This window comes from Nicotiana tomentosiformis, chromosome 10, assembly GCF_000390325.3.
Source record: "Nicotiana tomentosiformis chromosome 10, ASM39032v3, whole genome shotgun sequence".
In the NCBI taxonomy this organism is placed as follows: domain Eukaryota; kingdom Viridiplantae; phylum Streptophyta; class Magnoliopsida; order Solanales; family Solanaceae; genus Nicotiana; species Nicotiana tomentosiformis.
In genome coordinates, this window is record NC_090821.1 from 59,594,071 (window position 1) to 59,621,762 (window position 27,692).

The 27,692-nt window shown below is 36.7% G+C and overlaps 3 protein-coding genes across 4 annotated transcripts; 2 read left to right on the forward strand and 1 right to left on the reverse strand.

Moving 5' to 3' along the window:
• The first annotated feature begins 2,809 nt into the window (after nt 1-2,809).
• LOC138900258 (uncharacterized) lies at nt 2,810-3,148 on the forward strand. The gene has a single exon (XM_070186977.1). It carries the CDS (start codon nt 2,810-2,812, stop codon nt 3,146-3,148), a length of 339 nt encoding a protein of 112 aa, XP_070043078.1.
• An 18,317-nt stretch (nt 3,149-21,465) lies between these two features.
• Nucleotides 21,466-23,599, forward strand: LOC104103218 (myb family transcription factor PHL8-like). 2 transcript variants are annotated; one of them, XM_070187587.1, is made up of 6 exons: nt 21,467-21,722; nt 21,849-21,925; nt 22,043-22,103; nt 22,194-22,263; nt 22,349-22,418; nt 22,876-23,599. In XM_070187587.1, exons 1-6 carry the CDS (start codon nt 21,587-21,589, stop codon nt 23,443-23,445), a joined length of 984 nt encoding a protein of 327 aa, XP_070043688.1. In that variant the 5' UTR covers nt 21,467-21,586; the 3' UTR covers nt 23,446-23,599. The 2 variants fall into 2 exon arrangements, with proteins under 2 accessions (XP_070043687.1, XP_070043688.1); XM_070187586.1 differs by having other exon boundaries at nt 21,466-21,722; nt 22,043-22,263.
• Nucleotides 23,600-25,828: 2,229 nt separating this feature from the next.
• Nucleotides 25,829-26,760, reverse strand: LOC108946357 (E3 ubiquitin-protein ligase MPSR1). Its single transcript, XM_070187456.1, has one exon. It carries the CDS (start codon nt 26,655-26,657, stop codon nt 25,962-25,964), a length of 696 nt encoding a protein of 231 aa, XP_070043557.1. The 5' UTR covers nt 26,658-26,760; the 3' UTR covers nt 25,829-25,961.
• Between the last annotated feature and the right edge of the window lie 932 nt (nt 26,761-27,692).

Sequence of the window (27,692 nt, forward strand, 5' to 3'; positions counted from 1 at the left end):
CGGAAGAGACAAACGCAACCAAGTCCACTGTGGAAGAGCTCGAACAAGTAGCTTTGTTCAAGGAATTTCTGGATAGAAAATTTCACTTGGGAACTGGACTTAATCCCGAACTCAGGTTAGGGCTTATTGATTTCCTTAAAACTAACGTTGATTATTTTGCATGGTCATACTAGGATATGACAGGTATCTCGCTATAGGTGGTCGTGCATAAGCTAAGCCTGGACCCAATCATCCCTCCGGTGAGGCAAAAAAAACGCCTAATAGCCGAGGTCAAAAATATGTTTGTTAAAGAAGAGGTAACTCGATTACTTGACATCGATTCAATCCGGGAGGTAAAGTATCCCGACTAGCTAGCTAACGTAGTTGTAGTTCCAAAAAAGAATAACAAATTTCTAATGTGCGTAGATTATAAAGGCTTGAATAAGGCGTGCCCGAAAGACTCGTTCCCACTGACAAACATTGATCAAATGATTGATGCAACGGCTAGACACGAGTTGATGACTTTCCTCGATGCTTATTCCGGGTACAATCAAATTAAGATGAACCCGGAGGATCAGGAAAAGACTTCGTTCATAATGAAATTTGGCACATATTATTACAATGTGATGCCCTTCGGGCTTAAAAATGCCGGAGTCACTTATCAGAGGCTCGTGAACAAATGTTCAAGAAACAAATAGGTAAAACAATGAAAGTCTACATAGATGACATGCTGGCCAAGTCTTTGAATGCAGGAGACCATTTAAAACAAATCCAGAAGACTTTCGATATCCTGAGGAAGCATAACATGAAACTCAACCCGAAAGGATGCGCATTCGGGGTTAGCTCTGGTAAGTTCTTGGGTTTCTTGGTTTCATAAATGGGAATTGAGGTAAATCACGACACGATCAAAGACATTGAGGACATCGTTGACCAGCTAACAAGTGTGAAAGAAGTCCAAAGGCTTACCGGGAGATTGGCTTCTCTAAGCAAGTTCATTTCTTGATCTTCGGAAAAACGCCATAGCTTCTTCTCACTTCTGAAGAAGAAGAACAATGTGGAATAGACTCCAGAATGCCAACATGCCTTAAAAGACCTGAAACGTTAACTATCAAGCCCTCCGCTACTATCAAAATTAGGGAAAGGCGAATAGTTACTGATATACTTAGTGGTCTCAGAGACAATGGTAAGTGTCGTACTAGTCTGAGATGACGAAGGTACGCAATCTCCTATCTATTATGTTAGCAAAATATTGTCAGGAGAAAAAACTCGTTATCTACACCTCGAAAAACTGGCTTTAGCTCTCGTAGTCGCCTTTTGAAAGCTTAGGCCTTATTTCCAGTGTCACCCGATAGCCGTTGTGACAAACTTTCCCCTACGAAATGTCCTTCACAAACCTGAGTTATCGGGTCGATTGGACAAATGGGCAGTCGAAATTAGTGAATTTGATATTGAATACAAATCTAGGACTGTGATCAAATCACAAGATTTGGCCGACTTTGTGGCCAATTTCAGTCTCGGGTTATTGCCTTTGGTCGCAAAAGAAGCTGTGATGGTGTCGGAAACGACATCAGGAGTTTGGAACTTGTTCATAGACAGGGCTTCCAATGTGATAGGGTCCAGTCTCGGGGTGGTCCTAATCACGCCTTCGGGGGAGGCCCTAAGGCAGGCAATAGAAACTATTCCATTGACTAACAATGAAGCCGAGTATGAGGCTTTGATTGCAGGACTTGAGCTAGTTCGGGGACTTGGCTCCGAGGTCATCAAAATCAAATATCATTCCCAACTGGTTGTAAACCACGTATATGAAATTTTCGACATAAAGGAGGAGCGCATACAACATTACGTGATTAAAGTTCAAACTATGTTTCCACGATTCATGAAATAGTCTATCTTACACATCCCAAGGGAAAGCGTAGAATCAGATGCAATGGCAAATTTGGGGTCGTCCACGGAGATAGATGGATCAGACTCCGGTACTGTCATTCAACTTATGCATTCGGTGCTGGATGTGGACGGCTATTGTTAAGTAAACACAACCAACTTAGTCTAGGACTGGAGAAATGAGTTTATCGATTACCTTCAGCATGGCAAACTTCTCGAAGACCCGGAGGCATCCCGGGCATTGCGAACCAAAGCGGCTCACTACAGCCTCTTGGGTGGACAATTATATAGAAGATCATTCTAAGGCCTGTTGGCCTGATGTCTTGGAACCTCGGAGGCAGACTACGTAATGAGAGAAGTACATGAAGGAATTTGTGGGAACCACTCCGGCACAGATTCGTTAGTGCTAAAACTGGTTAGGGCGGGATAATACTGGCCCCGGATGGAACAAGATGCAAAGGCATTCGTTCAGAAATGCGACAAGTGTCAGCGCCACGCATAGTTGGTGCGCCAACTGATGGAACTCCTACATTCTGTATTATTCCCATGGCTATTTATGAAATGGGGGATGGATATAGTTGGGTCGCTACCATCGGGTCCTGAAAAGGTAAGATTTGTTTTTAACTTTTACTGATTACTTCACTAAATGGGTTGAATCAGGTCCTTACTAAAAGATCGGTGAGCGCGAAGTAGTCAACTTCCTTTGGGAAAACATAATTTGCTGGTTCGGAATACTAAAAGATATTACCTGTGATAACGGGCCAAAGTTCATAGGCTCCAAAGTCACAAAATTTCTTAAAGACTTGAAGATCAAGAGGTTTACATCTTTACCATACCATCCGAGCGCTAATGGGCAGGCGGAATCAACCAATAAGGTGATTATCCAAAACCTCAAAAAGAGGTTAGAAGCAGCCAGAGGCAAGTATCCCGAAGAATTATCGGGCGTGCTATGGGCGTACCGGACGACGCAAAATCAAGCACAGAAGAGACACCTTTCTCTTTCATATACGGTGCAGAAGCTCTGATCCCTGTGGAAGTAGGAAAACCGACCTTACGGTACATCCGAACGGACAAAGAAGCAAATAATGAGGCATTGTTGGTCAAGCTAGAATTGCTTGATGAACGTAGGGATTTGGCACACATAAGAATGGTGGCTCAGAAGCAGAGGATGGAGAGGTACAATAACCGAAGGGCCAATCTCCGCTACTTTAAAGTAGGAAACTTGGTTTTAAGGAAATTAACTCAGAACACTCGAGAAATCAATGCCGAGAAGCTGGATCCAACATGAGAAGGCCCTACTGAGTTTCAGCTATCACCGGCAAAGATTCATACGAGCTAGAGAATCAAGATAAAGTCAAATTACCTAGCAACTGGAACGCGACTCACTTCAAGAAGTACTACTGCTAATAGATCTTGCCTACATTGAAAGTATGTGATGCACTCTTTTTCCCTTCGACCAGTTTTTGTCCCAATAGGATTTTTCTGGCAAGGATTTTAACGAAGCAGCAACGAAAAGCATACTATAAAGGAAACATCATCAGTAGAGTTAAGACCTTTAAATGACAAGGCACTGAAACAACAAACCACTGCGGGATGGTTAAATAGCCTTTGGCTGGATGGCAAATTCCTACTGGGAAGTAAAATTTTCCATCGGACCAAAGGCTATTCAACCGTTCACAAGTGTTTTTCCTCAAAGGAGCAAGACTTTTAGTGTTTAAATTCGCATACTTCGTATTCGAACACTGGAGGAAATAGTATGAGAATACGGCAACATAATTGCCACGAAAACTAGGACTACGAGACCCCAGAATAACAATGTCTCATCGGGACCGGGGACTGCACACCTAGTCCCCTAGAAACAAGTTGTACAAGTTAGCCAAATGTATTGGCAATTTCTTTTTTCTTTTTAGCAAATGAATGCTTATGTACTTTGAAGATGGAAGGAATAAAATGAAGTACTTTTATTTTCATCGTTTGGACAAGAAACAAGATAAAAATGAAGTGCTTTTATTTTTATCTTGTTTCTTGTCCAAACGATGAATTGATTTTATCATTTGAAAGTTAACTGAAAATTTCAAATGCTAGTGCCGGAATGAACAGGAGACGTCCTCTTCAATGGCCCTCTATTATGAAACCCTCATAGTAAAGGGTTGGTTCCGGAAGAATTTATGCCCGGACCCAAAAGCTATCGAGAGAAAACACACCTGAACCCTTACTTAATTTGACGTAAAAAGAATGAACATTGCGCAATACTCAAACAAAAGGTCCTTTTTATTTATAAAACATGCCAAGCGGCATAAGTACAAAGATACAAAAGGAAAACAACAAAAGAAAAGAAACCGAAAAGGCTAAACTTCATCGGCACCGGAATTTGGGGGAAGAGAGGTATCTACGCCCCCGGGAGAAATAGGCGGATCTGACGCCGGCACAAGATCTTGACCTTCATTATCATTCTCTTCATGTTCTTCCTCGATTCCCGAAAACTCAGAACCGGCACTAGAAGGTTCAGTCTTGCCTTAAGCCTGTCAACTTCAGCCAAAAGGTCATCCCGCTCGAATCTTGTGGCACCGAGGCTAAGATCGAGATCACAGAGCGTAGAAATATGGACCCAAAGTGAAAGTTGTAGTCCTTGATGTCTAGTTTTCAGAAAGTCAAACCATTTATCATTTAGAGTTTTATACAAAACGTTATGACCATTATACTAGAGGCTGTCTGGAAGAGTTGGGGAGTTTGTTCTTCACGATTGCGATTGGTTTTACGCGATCGTGAAGGGCAATTTTGGGCTGAAAAATTTTGTGCTTCGCGATCGCGAAGAGTAAATGCCTGGATAGAAGCTATATATCGAGGTTTCGGCCATTTTAACATTTTTGGAGCTATGGAGCTCGGATTGAAACGATAGTTTAGGCGATGTTCACCATATGGATTGGGGTAAGTGATTCTAACTCAGTTTGGGTTAAATTACATGAATATAATGTTGTTTTCATCATAAAATTAGTGTTTTGGATTGAAAATGGTAGAAAATTTTATAGACTTTTATTGAGGATTTGAATGCCGAGTTGGGGTCAAATTTGAGTAATTTTGGTATGGTTGGACTCGTGGTTGAATGAGGGTTCAGATTTTATAATTTTTGTCAGATTCCGTGACGTGGGTCCTACCGTTGACTTTTGGTTGACTTTTCAAGAGGAGTTGGGAATTTTTACTGTTAAATTGCAAGAAATGGATTATATTTTGATTAATTTGCACGTTATTTGGCTAGTTTCGAATCGTTTGGCTTGGAATTGAGGAGATAGGAAGGCGTTCGGAGTTTTCCTCCATGATATTCTTATACCTCTCCTCTATCTGGGCCCATTTTTCCTCGACAGCAGCAGCCTCTTCAGCTTTGGTGTACAAAACTTCCTCCAAATTATTTGCTCGTTCAATGGAGGCAGACTCGCGCTCGGTTGCAGCAAGAATAAAATCTTGAGACTCAGCCCACTTAGCCTTTGCATCTTGAAGTTGTGCATATAGCTGAGTGACTTCTTGATTGTGAGCCATCACCTCCTGCTCACTTTATTGCAACTGGGCCTCAAGCTCGGCCGCTTCAGCAGCCCTCGTCTCTAGCACCAGGAGGCGCACAACGAGTTCATTCCTCTTGGCCAATAGTTGATCTCGCTCGGACTTAAGTCCCTATTTGTAAAGGATCAACCTCTAAAGGCCCTCAGAAGCAAGGAAGTTGGCCTACTAAATGAATATCAAAGTTAGAAACATGTTGTAACAAATGAATAGAAACAAGCAGCAAGAGAACAAATATGATACTGATGCAGCGTTGTGCATGGCATTATTTAACATATACTCTCCTGAAAGAGAGTGTATTTTCTTCTTATATTTTTCTGAAGCCAGCGGCTTTAGATAGTTGGCGAGCTCAAATAGCCTAGACAATAGGTGCCACTCCTTTGAAACCGAGAGATAAACGTTCCTCCTCCCTCGGGGATATGTAGAAGGGGGTGAATAGTTGTGCCCTAAATTCCCAAGGGGGTTAATTATTGGTTGCTCATCAACCAAAGGCAGAGAAGGCCTGGTCTCCGACCTCATATGACCGGGAGCAGCAACTAGGGCCAAAAAGGGAGAGTCGGTATTCTTTACTAAATCCATCTCTCCCCAGAGCGCTCGGACCTCGCCCTCGGTTGGGGTTCTAAGATCTCCAGATTGAGCATTTTATTGAGCTAATGAAAATCGCTGTCTCATTTGCAGAGAAGCTTCTCAATCACTAGCTTCTCGTCATCGTCAATAACCATAGTGGCTACGGCTGGCTCAGGCATGGCCTTCTTTATTTTCTTATTTTTATCCCCAGCCAAGGAAAAACACTGCCTTTTTGGTTGATTGTTCTCTAGCCAGGGACTCCGAGAGGAAGCACTTGCACCGAAAGCAGACCCAAGGGCACCGCTCCGAGTGAGAGCTTCCTGCAACAACCTCGCAGCCTCTGCGGGATCGGCCAAAACCTCCTCTTCAGGGCAGGAAATAGAACCCTGCGTGTCACGACCCAAAATCTAACCATGGTCGTGATGTCGCCTATCGTGTTACAAGGCAAGCCTACTTCCCAAAATATTAAAACTAAACCGATTATAAGAATTTAATAAAATATTTCAACATTTAAGTTTTTCATAAACTAAATCAACTCTAAATATAATATAGAAAAATACGGAAACGAGCCCCAAACATCGGGGTGTCACTAAGTCATGAGCATCTAAAACTATGAACTAATATATATAAACTGTCTAACTGTCCAAAAGAAGAAATGACAAGAGGAGTAACAAGGTCCTGTGGACGCTAACAACTACTTTGCAGTCTCCGAAGATAGCCGGCCTGAACTCAGCGATCGCCACCTTCTAACTCACCTGGATCTGCACATAAAGTGCAGGATGTAGTATAAGTACAACCGACTCAGTAGTAATAGAAATAACTAAGGAACTGAGCAGTAGTGACGAGCTAAGCAGAATAATCCAATTATTATTTCCACAATTAAGTACAAAGAGGAGTAGACAGGTAATTTCATAAATCAGTAAGACTACAAGAAAATTAACAAGTAAATGCAGCAACAACAAAAGTAAATGCAACCTCACAGCAATGTCACTCCATCACTCAGCACTCGTACTCAGCACTCAACGCTCAACACTCTGCGCTCACTGGGGGTATGTACAGACTCCGAAGGGGCTCCCAAAGCCCAAGCGCTAAGCACGGACAACTCACGTGACATCATATCAATACCTGGATCCGCACGGTCAACTCACGCGCTATGCGGACAACTCACGTGCTATGGTATCAATAACTGGACTCGCACGGTCAACTCATGTGCTACGCGGACAACTGACGCGCTATGGTAGTAATATCCTCACAACCAGGCCCTCGGCCTCACTCAATCATGTACCTCACTAGCCTCGCCATCATCAACAAATAAGGGAACACATCCCACATCAAGTATCACAGCATATTAGCAAATAATAGAGACTAAAGTAAACATGTACAATAATTTCTATGACTGAGTACAAATAATGTGAGCATGAATAAATCCTAAGTATGATCTCTAACATGAAGGCTGACAAGTTCAACAAAAGGTAACTAGGTAAACACAGATGATAGCCATGAGGCCTCACAGGACGGACCAAGTCTCAATCCCTCGAGGTATACACCCACACGCCCATCACCTAGCATGGGTATCACCACCAAATAGTCACACGATATCAAATTCTTCGGGTTTATACCCTCAAAGCCAGAGTTAAAACTGTTACTTACCTTAACAACGTAAAATCCTACTCCGGGATGCCCTCGCCTCTGGACTCGGTCTCCAAAAGTTCCAAATCTAACCATAATCATATTAATACCATCAACATAGGCTAACGAATCGAATTCCACAATAAAAACTACAAAATATGCCAAAAATCCGAAGTCGCCCAAAACCCGACCCTCGGGCCCATGTATCGAAATCAGTCAAAAATGGCAGAATAATAAACCTCGTCCTCTCCCGAGTCTAACCATATAAAATTTATCAAAATCAGACTCTGTTTGGTCCCTCAGATCCCTACCTAATACTCTTCAAAACTCAAGCCCTAACTCCTTCAATTTTACTTTGAAATCATCAATCAAATCCCAAAAACGAAGATGGATTCATGAAATATAACCAAAACCGAGTAGAGAACACTTAACCCAATTCTTATGGTGAAAATCGCCCCCAAAATCGTCCAAATCCGAGCTCCCCAACTCAAAATATGATCGATAGAACAAACCCTTATTTTATATATTTTTCTGTCAGGTATTCTGTCTCGTTTCTCATGACAAACGATCCCGAAACTCAGTTTTTATGCCTCCAATGGATTTCTTGTAAAATTCTAGTCAAGTTAGGCTTTTGAATCACTCAATTTGACCTTATAATGAAGGAGATATGTTAGTTTTAATATTTACAAATAGTGCAGATTTTTAAATACGCCGTCAATGGTAATTTTGTAATTAATCTGAAAAATCTGGCAACCTAATTCTTAGTAAAATGATCATAAAATCCTCATACGATGTCCAAATTCGACGATTCTCTTTGCTACAGGTTCATAATTACGATACGGATCTAATGCTTCAATCAAAATGGAAATCAGAGCTCATTCGTTTTCAATATGATACCATTTATGCTTAAAGAAACGGCGTCGAAACATAAGAAAAACGAGCGCAACACAATCCAAACCTATCCGAAACTCACCTGAGGCCCTCGGGACCTCAACCAATAATTCCAACAAGTCATATGTCACTACTTGAACTTAGTCGAACCTCCGGAACACCCAAAATAACACCAAAACACCAAATCAACCTCGAATTCAAGCCTAAGAACTTCTTTACTTCCAACTTTCGCCAATTCAAGCCTAATTCTACCACGGACCTCCAAATTACATTCTAGACACACTCCTAAGTCTAAAATCACCCAACGAAGCTAATCGAATCATAAAAATTCAAATCCGAATTCGTTTACTCATAGGTCAACTTCCGGTTGACTTTTTCTAACTTAGCTTTCTAACTAAGAGTCTAAGTGCCTCATTTCACTCCAAAACTACTCCGAGCCCAAACTACCAATTCAAAATAACTCAACACAGCTGAACAACACACAAATAAGCAGAAATAGGGAAAACGGGGCTATAACTCTCGAAACGACTGGTCGGGTCGTTACATCCTCCCCCTCTTAAACAAACGTCTGTCCTTGAACGTGCCAAGAGTTGTTCTCAAAACCATCAAGAGCTCTCTCCGAACCCCAATGGCACAAAACCAATCCATCGGGACTGAATCCTTCTAACTCAACCAAGCTGCGCAGACCACTAAAAACCCAAGGACATTGCCACAAAACACCTGTAGAACTCATTACCTCATACACACCCAAAGAACTAATCATACCCATTACCATGCCGATCCAACCTACTACCAAGATGTCCTATCTATCCGAGTTCCTTATGAATTACCTTCAAATTAATACTTTGTCCCGTCATAACACCACAATCCTCAGCCCAGACTCACCACACGAGACCCAAGCATAAAACCACACCGCCCTAAGGCTCATAAGCGCTGAATACTCTCTTAAATATCCCAAAAAGTACCACAAGCACGTGCTCACACAATCAACACCTCAGTGCATAAGCTACATTCAAAACCCGGCCTCATGTCCTCCAGACTGACCGGACATCAACACATAAAAATCACATCTCGTACCTCATCCAGAGAATCACAAGTTGTCAATGCACAACTGATACCGAGCGCCCATGTGCGGATACAAATGCGTGGAAGGAATTCAAAGAGTTATACTTCAAGCTGAATCAATACCGCACGAAAAGAATTCAAGAATGTGAAGTTTTCCTAAAGGTTCTGCAGCCTCTCAAAGATAAGTACAGACATCACTGTACCGATCCGCAAGACTCTACTAAACTCGCTCATGACTTGTGAGACCTATGTAACCTATGCTCTGATACCAACTTGTCACGACCCAAAATCTAACCACGGTCGTGATGGTGCCCATCGTGTTACAAGGCAATCCTACTTCCCAAAATATTACTACTAAACCGATTATAAAAATTTAATAAAATATTTCAACAATTAAATTTTTCATAAACTAAATCAACTCTAAATATAATATAGAAAAATACGGAAACGAGCTCCAAACATCGGGGTGTCATTAAGTCATGAGCATCTAAAACTATGAACTAAGATACATAAATTGTCTAACTATCCAAAAGAAGAAATGACAAGAGGAGTAACAAGGTCCTGCGGACGCTAATAGCTACCTTGCAGTCTCCAAAGATAGCCGGCCTGAACTCAGCGATCGCCGCCTTCTAACTCACCTGGATCTGCACATAAAGTGTAGGGTGTAGTATGAGTACAACCGACTCAGTAGTAACAGAAATAACTAAGGAACTGAGCAGTAGCGACGAGCTAAGCAGAATAATCCAATTATTATTTCCACAATTAAGTACAAACAGGAGTAGACAGGTAATTTCATAAATCAGTAAGACTACAAGAAAAATTAACAAGTAAATGCAGCAACAACAAAAGTAAATGCAACCTCACAGCAATGTCACTCCATCACTCAGCACTCGCACTCAGCACTCAACGCTCAACACTCTGCGCTCACTGGGGGTATGTACAGACTCCGGAGGGGCTCCCAAAGCCCAAGCGCTAAGTACGGACAATTCACGTGCCATCATATCAATACCTGGATTCGCACGGTCAACTCACGTGCTACGCGGACAACTAACGCGCTATGGTATCAATAACTAGACCCGCACGGTCAACTCACGTGCTACACGGACAACTCACGCACTATGGTATTAATATCCTTACAACCAGACCCTCGGCCTCACTCAATCATGTACCTCACTAGCCTCACCATCATCAACAAATAAGGGAACACATCCCACATCAAGTATCACAGCATATTAGCAAATAATAGAGACTGCGGTAAACATGTACAATAATTTCTATGACTGAGTACAAATAATGTGAGCATGAATAAATCCTAAGCATGATCTCTAACATGAAGGCAAACAAGTTCAACAAAAGGTAACTAGGTAAACATAGATGATGGCCATGAGGCCTCACGGGACGGACCAAGTCTCAATCCCTCAAGGTATACACCCACACGCCCATCACCTAGCATAGGTATCACCTCCAAACAGTCACACGATATCAAATTCTCCGGGTTTATACCCTCAAAGCCAAAGTTAAAACTATTACTTACCTTAACAGCGTAAAATCCTACTCCGGGATGCCCTCGTCTCTGGACTCGGTCTCCAAAAGCTCTAAATCTAACCATAATCATATTAATACCATCAACATAGGCTAACGAATCGAATTCCACAATAAAAACTACAAAATATGCCAAAAATCTGAAATCGGCCAAATCCCGGCTCTTGGGCCCATGTATCGAAATCAGTCAAAAATGGCAGAATAATAAATCTCGTCCTCTCCCGAGTCTAACCATATAAAATTTATCAAAATCGGACTCCGATTGGTCCCTCAAATTCCTACCTAAAACTCTCCAAAACTCAAGCCCTAACTCCCTCAATTTCACTTTGAAATCATCAATCAAATCCCAAAAACGAAGATGGATTCATGAAATATAACCAAAATCGAGTAGAGAACACTTACCCCAATCCTTGTGGTGAAAATCGCCCCCAAAATCTTCCAAATCCGAGATCCCTAACTCAAAATATGACCGAATGAACAAACCCTTATTTTATATATTTTTCTGCTAGCTATTCTGCCTCGTTTCTCATGACAAATGATCCCAAAATTCGCTTTTTATGCCTCCAGTGGATTCCTTGTGAAATTCTAGTCAAGTTAGGCTTTTGAATCACTCAATTTGACCTTATAAAATTAAGGAGATATATTGGTTTCAATATTTGCAAATAGTGCAGATTTTTAAATACGCCGTCAATGGCAATTTCATAATTAATCTGAAAAATCTGGCAACCTAATTCTTAGTAAAATGACCATAAAATCCTCATACGATGTCCAAATTTGATGATTCTTTTTGATACAGGTCCGTAATTACGATACGGATCTAATGCTTTAATCAAAAAGGAAATCGGAGCTCATTTTGTTTCGTCGAAATATTATTTATGCTTGAAGAAACGGCGTCGAAACATAAGAAAAACGAGCGCAACACAACCCAAACCTATCCATGCAGAAAAACGAGCGCAACATAACACAACCCTCGGGACTTCAACCAATAATTCCAACAAGTCATATATCACTACCTGAATTTAGTCAAACCTCCGGAACACCCAAAATAACACCAAATCAACCTCGAATTCAAGCCTAAAAACTTCTAAACTTCCAACTTTCGCCAATTCAAGCCTAATTCTACCACATACCTCCAAATTATATTCCGGACACACTCCTAAGTCTAAAATCACACAACGAAGCTAATCGAATCATAAAAATCCAAATTCGAATTCGTTTACTCATAGATCAACTTCCAGTTGACTTTTTCTAACTTAGCTTTCTAACTAAGAGTCTAAGTGCCTCATTTTACTCCAAAATTACTCCGAACCCAAACTACCAATTCAAAATAACTCAACACAATTGAACAACACATAAATAAACAGAAATATGGGAAACGGAGCTATAACTCTCGAAACGACTGGCCGGGTCGTTATACTGCGGGAGCCCTGAATCAAACAAAAAGGTATAGTTAGCAAGTTGTCTTATGTACAAAGGCAAGAAATAGAAAGAATCAGTTTATCGTGGTTCTTGGACTTTCACCCGTATTTGGGAGCCAACTCTTTCCACCGACGGGTCTCTGGCGTAGTGATGTCCAGAATCTTCTGAACCTATCGGTCCAGGCCTTCAACCCTTGGTGGTGTCCACCGAGTAGCTGAAATAATGGAAGGAAAAGGATTAGCAGTGACATAGAATAGCCTTTTTCGAAGAAAGAGGTAGATTTAAAATTTACGTGAACAATCCATGATTCGGGAAAAGATGGAGTTGTAGCCGGGATGATTTCCCTGGTACCAATGATGAAAAACCGCTCCATCCATCCACGGTGATTGTCATCATCCATGCTGGTAAGCAAAGCATGATGGCCACGCTTGCTGAAATTTATCATCCTCCCCCCCACCCCACCCAGAAAGATTTTGGGGGAGTAGAGGTTCATCATATGTGTCAGGGTTAGGGTCTCCCTCGTTTCCAAGCACATCTGGTGCAGACTAGCCACCGTTCGCCACACATAAGGGCTTACTTGTGCCAAGCAGACCTGATACCGGTGGCAGAATTTCAAGATCACGGGGTCAAGTCCCCCGCTCAATGAGAATGGGCCCAAAGTGAAGGGGTATGTATAAACATACGTAAAACCCTTTTTGGTGAAGGTCACCCACTCCACCAGGTCAGGAGCAATCATATTTAGTTCTTGGCAGTTACAATCTTCCTTCACTGTAGGGATACTGGAAGGGTGAATAGAAGAAGGATATTTCTCAACAGCCCAAGTTTGAAGGTTTAAGGTGGGGAGCTTCTCTTGGAAGTCGTAGGCGGTGTTTAGATGTTTAGGTATAATGGTGCTAACCGTGGGAGGATCAGGATCAACATTAACTTGTTTACCTTTGCTTCTCTTCGGGCCACCACTGTAAAGAAGACCAGAATTCTTGGAAGATTTAGTAGGAGAAGCCATAATGATAAGGAGATGATAGAGTTTTTTTTGAAGAAGATCATAGAGAGATGAAAACAGAAGAAAGTTATGTGCAAAGAGGGTAAGAGAGCTTATGAAGTTGCTAGAAGTGAAAAAAGAAGAATGAGGCATATAAGTAAAGGTATAGACGGCTAAAATCGCGATCACGATTACCTCGAGTACCGGCAAAAATATTGCTGAATCGTGGGATGACACATGTTCGGGGCATTAAATGCGAGGAGACGTGCGTCTTATCAAGCGCCGGAAACTGTTCGGAAGGGTTCAGAAAATATTCTGTCAAGAAAGGAATCTTCACCAACTTCCCGATGATACAAAGATGTGCCATCGGAAAGTAGAGAGACTATCTATGTAGGGTAAAATTGGTTTATATTAAATGATCGGATGATTACATGACACGTGGAATCGGAGGCGGACAGAAGATGAATCAAGTGAAAACCAAGACCGAGGATAAAAATTTTGGTTGGTATCGGGTATATCCTGAAGGGAACGCAGTCAACAGATGTTTGTCACCAGATGGCATTTAATGAAGAATATTCCTTAATATCAAATAGGCAGCCGTTGCAGAGAATTTTGGCATTCATGGTCTGCCATTACATATTCATAAATGGCCCCCATTATTGTCATTTAAGAGGGGTTTGATCCTATGATCTTGTTTTCTAGGTATAACTATAAATAGGGGCTTCAACAACCATTGTAAGGGCACGAAATCTCTAGCAAAACTTATGTTATACTTTATTCTCTAGAAAATAATTTAACTTTGCTTTCTGTCTGATATTGCTCTTACTGCGGTCCTCGGAAGCATTGCTCCCGAAGCCATGCTTGCTATTTTCTTTGATTTTAACGCTAAATCTTATTTTCAATCTAATTTGTTTATCATTGTGGATCAAATCAGTTCGCTTGTCTATAAATCATGTAACAAATTCAATTATATCGTTATAAGGTAAACAAAATGTTTAAAGAATTCTCTAATGACTTGACTTATCTTCAATTTGGAGTTCCAAATTCCTAGATGATTTTGAGTTTCAGAATCTGATTCGACTGAAATTTCTTTGAACTGGAGTAGCTGCACATTAGAAGGCCAAACCTAATATGGAGGTGTAAAAAGAACATCATGACTGCTAGTAAGGTCATTTTCATTTCGCCGTAAGTCATCATTCCAAAAGTCCAAGTCTAATATCTGGCATTCTTTTAACAGAAACCAAGGAGTTCAGTTAATGTATACTAATTAAAGAATCCGTTAATTAGCTTGATCCACTAAAGTCATAGTAGAATAAAGGCACTATGCAAATTTCAAACGTATACTCACTCCGTTTCAAATTATCTATCGTAATTTTTAAATATAGTTATCTCAAATTATTTGTCATTTTAGAAGTTTAACACAAATTATATATTTTTTTTTTATTTTATCCTTAGTAATTGTTCTTGAAAACTACAAACACCTCAATTATGGATAATATTAAGATTTTTCAAATACCAATAAGATTTAAATAAAAGTAAAATAGTCAAAAATACCTCTTAATTATTATTTTCTTAAGGAGCATGTAACGTAAAAATATACCAGATAATTTGAGATGGGGAGTAGATAGACAAGGAAAAGAAAACTATTACTCTGCTTTCTTTGTAGTACTCCCTCGGGTCCTTTATATCATCTACAAAGTTTTGGCACAATCATTAATAAAATTATTTAATACGTAGCATTTTTGACTAAATTATCCGGATAAGTAATTACTACGTATATGGCTTTTTGTAATAGTAGGGTGGAATTTGAAAAAATAACTAATGCTTTCTAAACTTTTTCTAAAGCGAAAAATAATTTGAATCCTCTTTTTTGGATAAAGCAACAGATAAAAATGGTTGAGGGAGTATCATTTATGGGGAGAAATGAATTGATTGAAATTTGGCTACTACATCATCATTATTAAACTAAGACAAACTACACACATAAATTTTGGCTTTGAGAGAAAGATTCTGTCCTGTGTCCTTTATTTCAACCAATTTCATGTTGAATGACATCAAAATTTGTCTATTTTCACCTCAGTCAACTATCTTTAGCAGTTGAACTGGGAAGACAGCTATAAGGCAAAGCAATAGAAAATATTTGGACAGGGACTATAATATCTGATTTTTACAAGGTGATCTACCTTTCTTGGAATGAAAATCACATGAAAAATGATATATAGGAAATAAAAATAATCAGACAAGGGTAAAAAATAGCCCTCTACTATGGTAAAAGGATCATATATATTCTCCGTTATACTTTTTGTCTATTTTTATCCCTCGACGTTATAAAACTGGTGCAAAAATACCCTTCTTCCGTTAGGGCCCTCCAACATAAGCAAAATCATCCCATGTGACTTGATATCTCGCCAAGCTGGCCGCCACATGGCATGCCACCTCAATACCCCAACCATTTTATAATTAACTACCATAAACTGAATTACTAAATAAGGAGGTGACGGTGGTGGTGATTGGGTGAAGATGGAGATTGTGTGGAAGAAGTGGGTAGGTTGGGATAGTGAAGTGGCAATGCCATGTGGCGTCCACTTCAACGAAATGTGAAGCCACGTGGGAAGGTGTAATCCATGTTGGAGGATTCTAACGGAAGAATGGTATTTTTACATTAATTTTATAACGTCGAGGGTAAAAATAGACCAAAAGTATAACGGAGAATATATATAATCCTTTTCTCGTAGTAAAGAGGTATTTTTTACCCTTGTTCGAAAAATAATTGATGACCAAGAGACTCCCAACTGCCTTTCAAAAGAAAACTAGCAGTCCTCCACTTCAACAATTAAGGCATCAGTTTCCTTTCTTTAGAAAAACTTTGCAAATCCAAATGAATTGTGCCAAAAATACAAGCCAATCTCATATAGACATGCCCTTTGAAGGGTATGTAATGCACATATTTGTGTTTGATCAGTCAAAAGTTCCTATATCAAAAAGACTATAAGAGTATAACTTTTATGTAGTGTGAAAAAATATTTAAACTATTAGATTACTTGTCGAGTAATTACAAGTAAATCTCTATGATAAGTATTATTGGTATATAACTAACAATGTAAAAAGATCTTTTCACTGTGTATATATACTTTTAATTTAATCCTAACAAGGAAACAACCTTTGAACATCTCAAAAAATGAATTCCGTTGGAGCTTTGCTTTAGGCTCACTTGAGTTGAGTCCTGTCATTTGAGGGATTTCTGAAACTGTGATATCAGAAACTGGCAATCCTTGGCCAAAATTAAATGAAGGAATATTATTCTCATGATTTTGTTTTGTCTTCATAGCTGAAACTGTGGGGTTTGTACACATAAATGTGTTAATATTAACAGACAGTACATAAGGAAGTGGGATGTTGATTGGCTTGGTGGAAAAAAATAAAAAAGCAATTATATATCCAACTAATAAATTCCCTGAAATAGTTTCCTATGTTCACATTAACATTTTTTGACATAACAAAAAAGACACTTCCTTCGAATTTCTATGATTCTATCCTTCAAAATTTGATGTAAAAATTACACTCGTATTTTAATAAGTTGTAATGGAAAGAAGTTTTGGAGCAATGGTAAAGTTGTTTCTGTATAACTTATAGATTATAAGTTCGAGCCGTGAAATCAGTCATTGATACTTGCATCAGAATAGACTGCTTACATTATATCTATTGGGATAATGTGGTCTTTCCTCGTACCCTACATGAACGCAGAATACTTCGTGCACCAGGCCGCAGAAAGTTGATTCATTACTTTGGGATTAGTGGTCTCACCAAAGGTCAATTTCACTATGGGAATCAAGGAATCTTAATCATGCTACGTATTGGTTATCATGATTAAAAGAAGGAATTTTATCTAAACTTGACGAGTCTGTTCCAATGATTAACACATTTTGCTTGGCCAATAAAGAAACTAAGAGCTAAATTATTCGCTTCATTTCACTTCATTTAGTAACAGCCAATAATGCAAGTGCATTTTACTGTCAATTTATCATCCATTGTTTAAACTTCCAAGCATATGTACATGGTCTAGACAATACCATTCAAGTTAAAGAAAAAAGATTTTTAAAAACAAGAAAATCTTACTACTATTGATAATAAAAAAGATTCATATTGCTCGAATCCTTCAAAAATAACGAGTATATGTTAGATTCTCCTAAAGTGATACATTTTTTTTTAAGGATGTGATACGATTGCAATGACTTTTTTTTTTTTTTGTAAGATCTAACCTTAGATTAAGATAGGTAAGAATGACATAATGCTTGTGTCATTTTCAGAAAACATTTATGTTCCAAAGGGTAAAACAGCTGGGGATAGATATGAATTATTCTTTGTTAGGATAGTGACTAGTTCCTTTCCTTTCACTTTTTTGGATTCCTGAGGCCATATTCTTCTTTCTTTTCCATGCTTTTGGATTTATTTTTATTTTTATTTTTGATAGATCTCCTCTTATGAGGATGGGGTCCTCTAGCACAATAATTATTGATGATCAATTTCAAGAATACTTTAATTTAAGTGACTTTTTGATCTAATGCATCATCCTAGAATCTCCTTTACTTGTAATGGAATATATTAAAGCAAGAAAGTAGCTCCAAGTACAGCAGCTGAATTGAAGAGAAAGAAGAAAAAAAAAAGATACTACTTCTATTACTCCCTCCTTTTTCTTGATTTTCACACATTATAGCTGTATAAAATGTTACAAAATTCAATCATTCTTCCAAACTTGAACCACACACAACAGGATGATGATGAAGAACTTGTTACGTTGGGAGTCAGAAATTTTAATAAGAAAATTTACAAAACAATAAGCTTGTCTAATATGTGATTCATACACCTGTAATTTGAAGCAATTTTTGAATTTCCTTTGCCGCTATAATAGAAGGTTTCCTTGAGGTAAAAAAAGATTAAATTTTTTATATATAAAAAAAAAATATTAACACAATATGCACAGTATAATTTTTTTTGACGAATTGAGATTTGATTGAACCCTATCAAACAAGTAGCTCTGCCCTTTGGAATCAAATTAGTTTCATGCTTAATGAACATGTCTTACTCTGATAATGTAATCAAATAGGAGAAACATAGGAACTATTACATGTATAATATTAATTCCTGTTCAACTATTACATAGACTTGTAAAGCTAAAAAGCTTAGTAATTACTAGTGTATTATTATATGATAGGTTGGAATCTAATTTTTCAGTCTTTTGAAAAATCTTTAGAAATGGAGGAGACCAAGTGAATGTAGTGCACTGAGAAGGCAAAACTTTGGAAATTCAATCATTGGATTTCGATTCCAATCGATCGAACTCTCTTAAGAGTCTTGACCACATCCCAAGAAATCACAAGATTGATCTGATCTAATTGACTTTTTATGATTTCTTGTTTGCCATTTTGGCCTTCTCTTTTTCCCTTTTTTTCTTCTTTCTTTTGCTTTATGCATAGATAATACTGTGTTACTTATAGATCAATTGGATGTGGTTAAAGCTTTTAAGAAAGCCAATTCTTTTCCTCCTTTTTATCACACTAATCTTCTATTTTCTGTAATATAGTACAAGAATTATGGAACTTTTTAATAATTTCTACATTCGTGTGTTGATTAAAGGGAAAAAGAAGAAAAGAGAGGTAATTAAAGAAACCCATCCCATGCTAAGTTGCTGGGGGATGAAGAATGGTGTCAATCATATAAGTACGTAGGCTCAAAGAAGGATTTATTTTTAAATTTGATGGGTTTAATATTTATACTTTTGTCATTGAATCTAGGGGTGTACATAGGTCGGGTTGATTTGAATTTTTCAATTATCAAACCAAACCAATGGTGTCGGATTTTTAAATTTATAAACCAAACCAAACCAACAAAGTCGGGTTTTTCAATCTCGATTTTTCTCGAATTTTTCGGATTTTTTTCCGGTAAAATCTTCATAGCATAAAATATGTAACTTGTACTCCAAATATTTCTAAAGTCCTAGTAAAATACAACTATATAATGTGTTTTACAAGAAACTAATACAATAATATGAGATAAGTCATATCATTATACTAAAATATTCAATAATAAAGATAAAATAATAAAATTACATAAAAATATATTGCTAATTAATAAGCCATAATAAAAATTAACATAATCTAAAAATACTATATAGGTTATGCTAAAATAAGTATAGCTAATAAGTACTAATATTAATTACATAACTAAGCACTAAAGAAAAAGATAAACTAAGTTATGCATTTTCATTATAAATCAATGTAAAACTAAAATAATTATCCAACAATTTCGTCATTCCTAGTATTGAATTGAATTTTTTTTGTTAGCATTAGTATGCGCTCCGTGATTGAATAAAATGAATTGGATTTAGTTGAACCTCGATACAGTAAATAATGCCTATGCGGTTGGATACTTCTTTGCCTTAGCATAACAAAATGTGATCATAAAGGCGTAGAACGATCATAATAAAATATATATCTTTCTTGGCTCTTCAGCTAACAATAGAGTGTAGAATATGTTCTTATTAGTGTAATTGTCCTCATACCAGCCTTATTATATATGCTGGGAAATTTTAACCATTTCATTTCCATAATTTTGTATTCTGTATAATATTGGAGTCGTTCTTTTTTCCTTTCTTATTTTTTTTTAAATATAATGGTAAATAGATTCCAATGGATATAAATGATTCATAAAATTACTGATTCCGACTAGTTGGGGACTGGCATGTAATTGATGGTGTATAAATGAGATATAAACTTGGTTATTCCAAATTCTATGCAAGGGAAGGGTCCCATTGAATAATTCTTCCAAGTTTGATGCCATTTCATTATTATCTGTCAAACTATAGCTACATTTACATTAAAATAATAATAATAGTTTGATTTCATTATTCTCTCTTTTGGGTGGTGATCATATGCATAGTTCATATCAAGCATATACTTGTAGGACATCTGAAAATTCAAGGATTGATCAAGACATAGGAAGTCACTAAGGTTAAGACTTAAGAGTATGGACTATGGCATAATTTGGATAGTAGTGTTATTGAAAAGGGCTAGTTTACTACTAAAAAACAAAAAAATTAGCGATGGAAAAAGTATGTAGTTAAACAGAAAAATTTATCGTTATTTCTATTTAGCAATGGATTAGCAAAATACTACCAAGATAGCTATAAGCAATTTAGTAATCTACGAAGTTCGTAGCTAGTTTTAATTTTTTTTATAGTGATTTTGCTTCACTCTTATCTTTAACTTATAATCAAAGCACTTCTTGATAACATAAATGCGGCAAAGTTTGTTGTAAAAATCTATTACTAGATTCTTTGATTCCTTCATCTCTAAAAAACAACAAAAAGAAGCTGCCAAAAAAGAAAGAAATACAACAAAAAAAGAATTATTAATGTACAAGAAAGAAGAAAATAATTGTTTTAAAGAATCCTTTTTCAATATCTCCAAAAAAGAAAATACCAATCAAAGCAATCCATATTATCAATTGTTTTTATGTTGTTGCTACCATATCAAAGGCTCCTCTTAAGTTCTTAGCAAAAGTTAGTTCCCATTATATAAAATGGTGGGGCTGCCTATTTTCAGTAGGGGAATCAAAGCAGAAAGAGAGAGAAATATAAGAAGGAAAAACAGGAAGATAAAAACAAATTAAACACTTTTTTCTCCTTTTCTCTCCTTTTGAGACTTAAATTGAAGTGTGTTTTGCTTTCTTTGTTTTTGCTGTATCAAAGATTCTCTCACACCCTTTCAAGTCAAAGAAGAAAGAGAAAGAAAATAACTTGGAAACAGAAGAAAATAAAATAAAGAAAAAGTTTGATATGAAATGGGAAATGGAAGAAAAGAAGGGCCACAGCTCATAAGGCATATATTCCCTTCCCAACATATGTTTCCAGATATGGAGTGAGAACAACATGGGACACCCTTAACTACTTCCCAATTATATATACTACTAGTTTTGCCACATTTTTGAGACACAATACAACTTCTTTTCTGTGTTTCAATACACATACATATATTGCACCTTGTCATCCTAGTAAGTTGTAAAACAACAACAACAACAACAAAAATGGCTCTACAAAATGCACAGCAAAATAAAGATATGAACTTACTTTTGTCAAGTGATGCTAAGCCTAGATTAAAATGGACTCCTGATCTCCACCAACAATTCATCGATGCAGTCGCTCAACTAGGAGGTCCAGAGGGTGAGTATTGTTGCTCGAATTCTCCAAAAATGTCACTGCACCCCTATCAAATCCTCTAAATATGCATAATTTTGGAGGACCTGTCTTGTTATCGATTTTAACGTTGTTATTTGATTGATAATGCAGAGGCAACACCAAAATCATTGATGAGAGTGATGAATATTCATGGGCTAACTTTATATCACCTCAAGAGTCATTTGCAGGTAATTGTCTCATTGTCACCTTACAACAACAACAATAATAAACTCAGTGAAAGCTCACGAGTGGGGTCTGGGGTGGATATTGTGTACTGATTGATTAGTACTCTTTTTGCTGTACAGAAATATCGTCTTGGGAAAAGTCAAGCCACTGATCAATCTTTTGATGACAACAAACAAGAAGGTAAGTTGGAGTTGTGCGCAACAGTACCTGAAAATACAAAGGAAAATGAAATCTCAAGAGGCTTAAATCAGAGGACTTATTTTGATGCAGAATTCAGAGAGCCTCAGAGTGATAAGTTATATTTGGACAATTGTGATGGAGCTCAGAATCAAATGAATGAGTAATGATAGTTTCCCACTGAATGCAATAAAGTAACATAGAAAACCAAGCAATAAAAACATCTCACCAGTTAAAATTTTTGTCAGGAGTTTGCAAATAGCAAGAGCTTTACAAATGCAAATGGAGGTCCAGAGGAAACTTCATCAACAGATTGAGGTAAATTTATCTAATATGAATATTAGCTTATGTTCATGTGCATAATTTTCCAAGATATTTACAAATTTTATGTGTATGAGGATTCAGCATAAATTTGACTAGTTTTATGTTGGTTGTATCAGCCTACAGCAACCTCCTCCTCTGTACGGGTTTGGAACCGGAAATGTGAGCATACTCACACCGGCGAAATCTACTCACATTACTGGTCTCAAGCCCCTAATAAAGGAAGAGGGTTGCAGTAGTCTAACGATCAATGAAAAACTAATCAATTTATGATAAATCCTCACATATGTACAAATTTGTGGTCTTGTAATATTTTTGTATTCTGTATAATATTAGAGTGAAATGAGCTTAAATTGAGCAACATAGACAATGAAGATTCACATAGCCGACCCCAACTTGGGATCGAGGCATAGTTATTTTTGATGTTGTATTTACAAATTTGTATGTATGTTAGGTACAAAGACATTTACAACTGAGGATAGAAGCTCAAGGCAAGTATTTACAATCAGTTTTGAAGAAAGCACAGGAAACACTAGCAGGATATGGTACTTCTTCAGTTGGAGTAGAACTTGCTAAAGCTGAACTCTCTCAATTAGTTTCAATGGTTAACATGGGTTGTTGTCCAACTTCTCCATTATCAGCAATAACAGAAATTGATGGTTCAATCTCAAAAGATACAGAAAGAAAGCAATTGAATGGTGAAATCTTGTGTTCACTCGAAAGCTCTTTAACATCTTCTGAGAGCTCAGCAAGGAAAGAAGATCAGAATAATACGCGGAACACGAATACTTCTATTGCTCTCTCATTGAATCCAGAAACTAAAGAAAAAAAGAGGAGAAGAAATAATATTTGTGTTGAACAACCATCTAGTAAAAGATGCCACAGTCAAAGAAGTGATGGAAATTTGGCCAAGATTGAATTTTCGGAGACCATTTGTTTGAATAGTATGTGCCCAAATGACTATGAACATGGTCCAAAAGATATAGACTTGAACAAGGAAGTAGAGCAATTTCAATGGTTATAGTTATTGTATCTTGTAATTTCATTAGTAGATATATGCTTCTAAGCTTATACTTTATTTCCTATATAGTCATTTGATTCCTACAGCTAGTATGTTGTTTATAGAGAAGTATATGTATATTGTTTTGTGAATGAAACTGAAAGAACTTTTCAAAGTATATTCACATTGATAAGTATTGGATATAATGAGAGCACAAATGCACAACCCCTTTTTTTCTTGTTTCACATTTACAAAAGAACATGCATATATTCCAATGCTGAGAATAAGCCCAAGACAGATAGTCAATTTGATTTATAAATGTCATCCTTTCTTTTTTCTTCTGATTCCATATTCTAACTTATCTGCATATGAACTGTTAAACTTGGACAATGTATATATTCCAAGAATCCCATTTTCTGCTATTCTTTTCTAAAGATGCAAGCAAGGAACTTGGAAGTACATCAAAAAAGAATATTTAGAAATCAATACAAATGATTGAATGTACTCCAGAGTAAATGAGGCCATTTTGTTTATACCATTAGGCATTGTAAAAATAAGTGCAGCATGGTGCATTAAGCTTCCATTATGCGCGGGTCCGAAAAAGGGTCGGGCCACAAATGTTTATTGTACGCAGTTTTACCCTGCATTTCTGCAAGAGGCTATTTTCACGATTTGAATCCGTGACCTCGGTCACATGGTAGCAACTTCACCGGCCTAAATTGAAAATGTTGAGTGCCAACTTTCTTTGCAGTGAAGGTATAACTCTCTAACTTTTAAGTTGTCTACACTATCTATTTAATTTAATCTCTATATTGTTGTCTGGCCGCTCATAATCTATGGTGACTTTCTTGTTTGTCACTCATCAGATATTGCAATGAATATTTTTTTAACCACAGACACTTTCTTTCTTTGTTTAATATTGGGAAAAAAAATATAAGCTTAACCAAAATCAGGATAGGATGGAAAGAATGAAGAATTGGTAACTTAATACTTAAAACACATGAGAGTATTTGAAAAGTGACATTCAAAATTAAACAAAAAATTTGAGAGAAACATGAATTAGCCACAGTGAAGGTGAAATATCACCCAAATGAACTAATGAAGGCCTAAACGACTCCAAATTTTGTAAAGTCCAAATGAACTTAGCCCAATAACAGAATAAGCTAATTGGACCTTTAGCAGTCCAATTATACTGTTAAGAAGTTTTTGTACAAATCTAATGCAGCCCCAACATTACCTTTTTTTTAATTTTTGGCTACAGAGAAGCTCAATTAGTTCAGTACACTATCAATTAATATTAAGCATTAAATTATCCACAAATGAAGGGAACTTGAAGTACCTGTAAAGTTATTTCGGTAAAGTTATTTTTACATCTTTTAAGGTGAGAGCTTACGTTATATACTGTGCGACCCTTCCCGAACCCTATTTAAATATAAGATTTTTTGTGTACTAAACTGTCCCTTTATAAAATTACGCACAATCATCTTATAGATTATGTAAATATTGTCTAAGAATCAGCTTTTGGACTCTTAGTCCCTTACCCTGTTATTCTTTCTTAGTCTTAAAGTCCAAAATTAATTCTCAACCTAAAGAAGCCCAATTCATTGGGTGTGTCATGACATATAGCATGTCACCTTGTCCAAGATGGACATATCTTTTACAAAAAACATGTACCGCAGAAATTTGTACCATCTAAATAATGGATTTATATATGCTAGTAACAAAGAGAAATTAGCTACCAGAAATCACATAAATACATAAAATTAAAAGTCTATCACGGAATATCAATAAAAAGAGAAACACAAAATGACAACAAGTAACAATTTCAATCTGAAACTTATCAAATAAATCTTACTTGTTACTTTTTAAATGAGTGAAAAAATCGAACCATGCCAGATTAATGTATGTTAATACAAAAATTTAAATTAGGAAGATTTTGATTTTATATAGTTTAGCTTTAAATATTTTGCACCAATACAAGCTTAACACAAGATACTAATAATATTTTCTTTTCTGTTTTTGTAATGTAAAATAATTTTTCTTGCATAAAGATTCTTATTTGTTTCGTGTATTTGATGAAATTTCTTATTTTTTTATCTTTTTCTGCCACCAAAAAATCTATTTTCGTTATTTCGTAATATTTTTGTACATTTTTGTCATGGCTTAAGACCGAATAATTGAATCGATTAAACCGAACCGAACATAAATAAATCGAATTGAACCAAAATTATTATAGTTTGATTTTGATTATTAAAATCACAAATCAAAAACCGAATACACTGAATCCAACTTCTACAAAATCGAACCGACAACGCCCACCCCTATGTAAGATATTAAATTGATGCGTTGTAGCAGTTAAATATCAACATCAATGCTATACTTATGTAAAAGAAGAAAAAAAGATCAATTAAACTTGAAAAATCATCTTTCATTTCACAATCCAACCAACTACAAAATGTGCCCCTATACAAATGTTATTCCAAAAGAAAACAAAGATGCTGAAACTAAAAAAACAAAAAGAATTCAAAAAAAATGCCTCTCTAAACCTCTGGTTCATGATCATGCTCATTTTCCGAACTTGAATTACCTGAAACCGTTTGATTATTCTCAGCATTTCTCCTATCATTTCCTAAACCAAAACTCATCCAAATCTCTCTTCTCCTCCCACTATTTTCACTCTTATTATTCAATTCACCTTCTTCTTCAGGCATCTTATATCTACAAACAGGACATGACCCATGAATTTTCAGCCATTTTTCAATACAATTCCCATGAAACCTATGCTTACATGGCATTTCTTTAACCACAACCTCATCACCACTAACTCCCCACTCCTCTAAACATATAACACACTCCCCTTTTTCTTCTTCACAAATTTCCACATTTGGTAGTGCTTCAATTGATGCTTTTGAAGCTGGTGGCGGACCATCTTTTCCCAACAAATCACTCAAAAAAGATTCAAAATTCGAAGAGGAAGACCGGTTTTCTATAACAACCATGCCTTGTGTTAAAGGGTTTATAAGTATTATTCGATCAAGAAAATCAGATGGGGTTGTTGATTCTTGTGTTTCTTGATCTGGGCTAGTTGAATCTTGAACTGGAGTTGAAGAAATTGACGAGTTTGTGAAAGCTAAAACAAAGGGTAAAAACAGAGAAAAGTCTCTGTTTCTTGAATTGATCAAATTTTCAATGAATGATGATGCCTCAGTAGCTGATAATTCTGATTCTGAAGCCATTAAATTGAGAATTTGTTGGAAAATTTTGAGAGAATGAGAGAGTAATTTGTCTAAGAGAAGATGTGTAATGAAAAAGGGGTGAAGATTCGGTAAGGAATATAAGGGAGGACACAGAAAGTTGTAGAAGGATCTGGAATTATGTAACAGTAAAGTTTTGGAGAGATTCTAGGATTTTTTATTTATTTAATAAATGTTTATCCATATATTTTTGCAGTCCTTTTCAGGTAGACGCAGATATTTTCAAGGGACTTAATCGTGTACTAGTGGGTCTCACTTTTGTTCTATGCTCCAGCATCCTTGAATTGTCAACTTGTAGAAAATATACGATTGGGTGAGGTTTACTCGAATTTAATATTTGTACCAAATAATTAAATAGATGTAAAATGTGTACTTAATATTTGATAAGATAGCTTTCTACAAAGCAGAGAGAAATGACTCATTTTCGGATTTAGAGATAGAAAATGGAGATCAAGATCTCTACGTAAATAAACTGATCTAAATAGATATTGGTTTTTGGTTTCAAGTTTGATGAATAAGAGAGATCGGATTTAACTTTTCAATGTAAAGATTATTTACTTTATTTCAAAATGTTTTTTTATTTAATCATTGGTATTCGAAATCTACTACTAATTGATTAACCCGATTCGTGTCAGCAAACAAGTAACAGGGTAAAGAACTCCGTACAAGAAATTTTCTATTCTTAAAATTCAAACGATATCTCTAATAAAAATGTAGATAGATTCTAAGTTCTAACTATCCTTTCATATCTTTTGGCGGTTAAATTAATTAATTTCATTTTCTTTTCCTATTTACCTTATACTAAATTTCAAATTAATTTTTTTTATTCTAAAAGAATCTAATTAGAGTAAAAATAATTAGCAGAGCTTTTGGGAAATTGTAAATTGAAATTTAATGAAATATAGTTAAACTCTCTTTCTGGATCGTAAGAAGAGGAATTCTAGTTCCAAATATGACCATCCAATCCATACGGACTGCAAGAAATTATGGTGGACCTTTATAGGATCATCGTTTACT